We start from the raw sequence: 7,165 nt of genomic DNA on the forward strand, positions 1-7,165 counted from the left end.
GTAGAGTTTGTGTTCCACATTTCAGGCCAATATGTAAAAACAAAAAAAAAAAACAAAAAAAAAAAAAGCGTCGTTTTTGGACCCAGGTCTACCTATCCACGGCATAACTACTGTCATGACATAATTTTGAAATGTTTGGTGACCAAAACGTGATTAAGATAGGTCCAGACTGTTGGGCCAGTTTAATGAATTTGGTTTATAGGATATCCACTTGATCTGCTTCTAAATGTCACATTTTCAACTTTACCATGATAGTGCAAATTTTGAATTAACCAATTTCAATAATATAATCTTAATTTCAAATATAGTGCCAAAGAGCTTGTGGTTTAGTGGCACCCGGTTTACACTCCCACATGGAATTGAGTGGGTTTGAGCTTCAGTAGAGGCGACTGTTGACCCACTGAGGCTCGATCTCATGATCTCCCATCTAGGAGAGTTGCTATATAAATATACTTAATTATATTAAATATTATTGATATAAGTGATGCTAGTATCGAATAGTATATATGATTGTACTCGATATTATAAGCTTATTGAATAACTATTAAACCCTAGTTTATGTCTCTCTAACTTAGCAAATGCCCTAGACCATGGTGGAAGCCCTAATTCTATAACTCTCTCCAAGAGTCAGTGTTGTTATGAGAGTTAGTGACTTAAAAGAGACTATTAGAGCATTTACATTAGTCTTGGTTTTTTTTTTTGGTTTTTTTTGGTTTTTTTTTTGTCATATAGGAAAGAGAAAGAGAGGAGAGAGGAAGTAAAAAAAAAACAAAAACAAATGCAAAGTTGCATCGAACAGAACAAAATAAGAACAAAAGCAATTGCAAGTCTTTTTTTCATGTTGAATTTGTCAAGTGGGGTCCACAAATAACTTTGCTTTGCAGGGTAAAGAATTGCATTAAAAACTTGGTCTCACGTCAGTTATGAACTTGGTCACTGTACTATAAACTGAGAAAAAACACTGATAAGAATCTCAATTTCAGCTACAATGCTACATACTATGCAAATTAGTCCTTTTGTTGTGCAATTTGTCTGGTATGAATTTGTCTCAATTGGGAAGCCTTAGTCTCATTTAAAAGCTCAGTTAAAGAAGTAAAGGTTGGAGAGTGGGGAATTGGGCACTAAGAAAATGGGGTTAAAAATTTATTTAAGTGAGTTAATTGTAAATGATGAAAATGAATTTGGCCTACTCAAATTGAGAAACTGAATAGTGAAAGGTTTCATATACTCTTCAAATTGATTAAGGATGTGCTTGATGTTCCCATCTCCAGTGCGGCTTTTGAATTTGCATTTTAAAATCCTTTTAGGAGTACTTTACCTCCAAAATTTGTGGAAGTCCTTGTTGGTGCACAAGGTTGGATAAGATTGCCATATCACCCCATCACAATTGAAAAAGAATACAGATGAAGTTGAAATATTGAAAAAAATGTAAACACTTTATTATTAAAAAAATTTTTACCCTTCCTGATTTCCTTTTCATCTTTTTTTTTTATCCTTTTAATTTCTAATTATTTATGAAATTTTGCAAAGTTGATTAATAGAATTGGGTGTAGTGGACCTAGCTTTTCGCTCCATCTAATTGTTGTAAATTTACTTTTTTCGATCTCATTCACTCATTTTTTTAATTGCCTAATTATGAGTTAATGTTTTTCCATGTTTTGAGGGTTATGTCCCTTTGCGAAAGTGGCTAGCTCTCTGCCTCTCTACTATTGTGGTTGTTTGTATAGATTAAATGCGACTTCGTAATTCTTTATGTTAATTGACACCTTCTAAAATGATCAAAATCAGAAATTAATCAAGCCAATGTAAGTAGACAATTAAACATGTATAAATTTAACCGCAAAAACTTATATACATCTAACATTATTCTCAAATAGCATTATTGTTTAGTTGCCACCCATACATGACTTCTTCCTGAAAAGGACAATTTGTGAAAATCTCTGCTGCCATGACCACATGATGCTTTTCACATTGTGCCTTCACGAACCTTCTCCACGAGATACCATACAAGCGGAGCTCATCAAATGCTTAAAATGCACAAAAAGAATAGAATAAAAATGGACAAGAAAAACCATCTCACGAAAGAATCAATCATTTTTGCAGAAAAAAAGAACCAGATTCTAATAAGATGATAGGATACCATACCTTCCCATTGCTATATATATGCATGCATGTTGAGTCCCTGGAAACCTCAAGCAAGTGATCAAAAACACCAATTAAGCCTCTGAATACCATTTCCTCTGTACTTTCTTCGTTGCATTGATTCAATGGCGTCGACCCAGTGCTACAAAGAAGTGGATCAGACCACCATCACAACCACCACCGTTACCAGCCACAAGGTCGAAAACGATCAACACCATTCTTTAACCGACAAGGTGAAAGAAATGGCAGGGAAAGTGTTTCATCACGACGCTCACAAACAGCATGGCCATCAATCTGCGAGCCAGGGTTCAACTGTAACCTGTGAGAGGAAAGAGGGTTTCGTGGAGAAGATGAAAACCCAGGTGAAGACCATAGGCGGGAAGAAAAAGCACAGGGAAGGAAACTGCAATGATAGCAGTGACAGCAGCAGTGATGAGAGCGATTATGAGAAGTGAAAACCGTGGGGATGAAGAATCAAGAACTACGAATAAGAGTGATCCAATGAAGGAAGATAAAGAGTGATGGTACTTATGTTATTCTGAATTCTATACTATGCTAAATTTGAAATAGAAAAAATAAAGAGTGTGTGCTGTGATATGCTATGCAGAATAAATTCTAAATTTTCTATGTATCTATTACTCCATATCTATTAATTAAAAACATGGTTTCTGTATATGCCATTGTTCATATTTGATATCAGAATAAAGTTCATAACACAATGTAGCAAATCAAAAGTGTCAGTAAATACCAATAGAGCTCCACTGCTAGAGAATGAGGAACAAGTATCATTATTGACAATTGGAGAACAAGGACAGGAAATTTTTGCAAGGACAAAATGAACTAACCTGAAAAATCATCTACTTTTGACTTTCCAAGGCAACTGAACACTATAAGCTCCCTGGTAGATCCACTGTAACAATAGAGTGACAAGAATCAATAAGCCAAACTTCCTTTGAAAGAAGAATTTATGGTTTTTATCTAGATACTGATGCTCAAGTTTTAACAAAAATTACATCTTGGATTTTGGATTGATCTCTATCACATAGCAAAATAGCTTGTTAATAAAACAGTTACAGCCTTCACTACAAACAGAAACATAACAAATACATAATCTAAAAAGTGACAGCTTAGGGTCACTTTGTCATGTCATTAGTTGCACTCACTGGACAGGATCATTCTATATGGAGTACCAAGGTGCCGTGAATGTGATAGAGCTAAGTGCAGACAAATGGAATAAGTGTCAACAAAACAAAATTATGCATACAATAGAATAAATACTCTTTCAAGTAGGTCATTAGCAGAAAAAGAGACTCACAGATGATGGGATTGCTGATTGTGAGCATAAGGGTAGAACTATATTAAAAATTCATAACACAGTATGACTTAAGCAAGCTCTGTCGCCATTAATGTCTAGAAATCAGAAACTGAAAGAGGAATGGAATACCAGTGGGCAGTGGTTATAGCTTGAATTCTACATTCATAGGCATCAGTTCAGTGCCAGAAGCGAGCTGAACAAACCAATCAATAGTCATCACTCTTTCATGTGGGAGTTATCCGTTCAATGGCAACAAGAATATTGGCCAGATTACCACATAAAATAATCTTAGCACTAGCTACAAATTGTCAAATTTACATATCTGCAGTCTGCTATTCTGTAGATAATTCAGATTTTACAAGTAGCAACTTTCGTCTTTCGCAAACATTCTAACCACAGAAGAGCTAGATGCTCCTTTACAAAATTCCCCGTACAAGTCAAGGTGAAACACTAGCAAAATGGGGTCAAAACTAGAATGACCACGAGTGGTCTTCTCTAACAATGGAAAGACTGACAGGTTGTCCAAAGTGTCACATATCTTACAAATTAGCAACAAAGGTCGCAACTGCTTGAACAGCAAGATCTTCAGCTTCTTCTTGAGTGGTTTCAGAAAATTGCAGGTGCCTCTTTGCAATCTTGAATGAATGATCGCCCCCCTCAATCACATGTAACTCATTAGCACAGGTCATTTTCTTCCTAACAGCTTCCAGTTTATCTAATGGACAAAGTCCATCTTTGCTACCCTTCACCAGAAAAAGGACTATATTATACAAGGCTCAACATCTAGTATTTCCAATTCAAGGACTTAAGAATACACTTCAAACTATAGATTGCATAATTAGATATTTCTGATGGAATTTTTTAAAATATTTGATTAAATGTGGAATAATGCCGTATCAGCAGCCAAAGCACTGATTACAAGCACCAAGAGAGCTATCTAAGCAATGTAAAAAGGTAGAGTCATCAAATTTAATTTTAAAATAGAAAATATATTGAGAAAACACCAATCATTAGTTTTTAAATAGAACAGGCATACAATACGTGTGACTGACTAATATCCATCCATACAAATTTAATATTGACTTCATTGTGATAATATCACCTTCATAAAAAGAGAAACATATATAGCCAAGTGCAAGTACCTGCACAAACATTATGGGAACTCTAAGTTGTAGCAGTATCTCATCTCTCACAGCACCATTTATTCCCTGTAATATTTGCAAATTTCCAATAGTAACAGAAAACATATAATGTTGCATAAACTTTCAAGCATGCAGCTTCTTCTGCTAATTGATCATTTTTGCTCTTCCCCTGTTCTCCACTCTATTTAAATGCTATATGGCAGTATTTGCTAGGTTGAGGTGATAAAGCAATTATAATTTTCCTTGGTTTTCTGTGTTTATAGGATCATCAAACTATCAAAATACTTCACATATATCAGTTGCCATTTATCACTTCTAATTTTAAAAGAGAATGCAATGCTTGAGAAAGATATTACAGCATAACAAGCATTACTATTATGCACATAAAGCCATGAAGGTTGACCTTTAGTGGGTATCCCAAGCAAACTAGAGCAGAAGCACCAATGTCTTGTCCACTGGCTACCATGCAGCTGACCCTAAACAAAGGAGCAGGATATGGGGGTTAGTCTTACAAACCAGGTTTTCTTGCCCAATAAGTAGTCATCCATTTTGTCATTAATTCTCCACACTGCATATAGGTCTTGTGCAGATGGAAACCTATCTCAGACTAAGTAAAGAAATTGAAAATAATTGTGTAACATAAAGTAATTGAAATCAAAGAAATGAAGAAACAGAAATAACTTGAGGGTGTTCCCAAAATCACCTGAAACATGGTCAGTGGATACAAAAAGAAATCTATTCTGCAATTATGTCATGAAAATGAGTCTTATCCGCAATAGCTAGAAATACCTTGACCCCATGGATTTCCCAACTAATATCAGTGGATGGTTAGGGTATTTAGCTACTGCCTCTTTTACAACATCAGAATGAAAGTCAACCAATTTTTCAGCCTTGGGAGGAGCCTTCCGCTTTCCACCAGAAATGTCTGCAGTGTAAAATACTTGAGTCTCCCTACTGCATTTTATACTTAGGGTGGAATAAAGTACTATTAGGTGTCTGATTTATGATTACCCATCTTAGTAGATTACAGACATCACACAACAATTCATACTTATATTGCCATGAAAGCTATAAGAAATCTATTGGTGATGCCAAGCCTTACATGGGTAGTCAACAGTTACGACCTCAATAGCATTCAATGCCTTGGCCAACATGTTTTTCCATCTGCATAGAACACAGTAAAAGCTTTATATTACTTGTACAAAAATCTCAGTTCACTTAGTTAACTTATCTCCTATGCATATTTATCACTAATAAGTCACTAACAACTGAACTTCATTAAAAGTGTCTGTCAATTGGAGCCAGAACAAAGCCTTGCTTCGGCCAGAAGCAAAATGTATACTCCGCAAATACAACACCTATCGCGCTTTTAGCTCAAGAATGCAAAACACTTATGCATGTACCTGATCATCCATTCAGAAGTGGAAGGAGCACCGGCGCCGTGAGCGAACACCACCAGAGGTGCATTCTCTTTTATGTTCTTCGCTGATGAGCTTTTAAACGCAGTCGTTTCATTGGATGCTGCTGCAGGTGCTTCTTCCTCTTCTTGCTTTTCGACATTTTTCAGCTCGTCCTCACTGATGCGCTTGCGCTTTGAAGCACGCCTAGGGGGCATCCTCCTCTCTAATGGATGATTCGACAGTAGAAAAGATGACGTTCTTCGAGGTCCGGGAGGTCTGAATTTGGGAAATGGAACCCTAATTCCACTGATACATACAGTGATTTTCGCGCCAAACATCAGGGAAGATGAAAAACTAAAATGGGCCGGAGTAATGGGCTAAACTAGTAAATTACCAAATCTGGGCAAATTATGCTATGGACCCGGATCCATATTCACAATTTTAGAATTCTATATTCACAATTTTAGATCTCAATATACAAAATTACATTACTCAATATTCACAATTTTTGAACTCTATATTCACAAATTTTTAACTATATATTCACAATTTTGTTATATAGATTCAAAATTTGTATTATACTGTTGAATATAGAGTTATGAAATTGTGAATATAGTGTTCTAAAATTGTGAACCTGAATCGAGTCCACCTTGCAAGGTAGACTCGCGTCCATGGCATAACAACCGCCAACTCTAATGCTAAATTTGATCTCAAAAGGAGTACTAGAAGTGATGATTGAGTTTTAATTTTGGAAAATACTTGGTGAAGTTACTTAACTCCCATTTTATACTCCTAACTTTTATTCTTTCTCACAAGTTTTTGATGTAGACCCTTTTATATGGACCAACATGATGAAAATAATGTATCATTGTTTGCCACATATATCATGAATTAGAAGTAAGGGATTGCCACATATATCATGAATTAGAAGTAAGGGAGTAGAATTTGGAAGTATGTATATATAACACTTTAATTTTAATATTTCGTGGGTTGGTTCTTTGTATTTTAGCCTACATTAGGGGTGTAAATGAGCCGAGCGGCTCGCGAGCTGCTCACGAGCCGCTCGGCTCGAGCTCGGTCAAATTCGAGTTCGAGCCAAACTCGAGCGGCTCATTTAATAATCGAGCTGAGCTCGAGCTCTAATGTCTTAGGCTCGTGGCTCGACG

General features: G+C 36.0%; 2 protein-coding genes across 2 annotated transcripts; one reads left to right on the plus strand and one right to left on the minus strand.

Moving 5' to 3' along the window:
• Positions 1 to 2,267: 2,267 nt before the first annotated feature.
• On the plus strand, positions 2,268 to 2,597 carry LOC116033251. The gene has a single exon (XM_031276006.1). It carries the CDS (start codon positions 2,268 to 2,270, stop codon positions 2,595 to 2,597), a length of 330 nt encoding a protein of 109 aa, XP_031131866.1.
• Positions 2,598 to 3,592: 995 nt separating this feature from the next.
• LOC116031919 (KAT8 regulatory NSL complex subunit 3-like) lies at positions 3,593 to 6,349 on the minus strand. Its single transcript, XM_031274271.1, has 6 exons — positions 6,003 to 6,349; positions 5,702 to 5,763; positions 5,389 to 5,524; positions 5,003 to 5,075; positions 4,600 to 4,665; positions 3,593 to 4,200 (listed from the first exon to the last, which is right to left on the minus strand). The coding sequence occupies exons 1-6, from the start codon at positions 6,335 to 6,337 to the stop codon at positions 3,997 to 3,999; spliced, it is 876 nt and encodes a 291-aa protein (XP_031130131.1). The 5' UTR covers positions 6,338 to 6,349; the 3' UTR covers positions 3,593 to 3,996.
• Positions 6,350 to 7,165: the final 816 nt, after the last annotated feature.

Source organism: Ipomoea triloba, chromosome 10 (genome assembly GCF_003576645.1).
Source record: "Ipomoea triloba cultivar NCNSP0323 chromosome 10, ASM357664v1".
Lineage (NCBI taxonomy): Eukaryota > Viridiplantae > Streptophyta > Magnoliopsida > Solanales > Convolvulaceae > Ipomoea > Ipomoea triloba.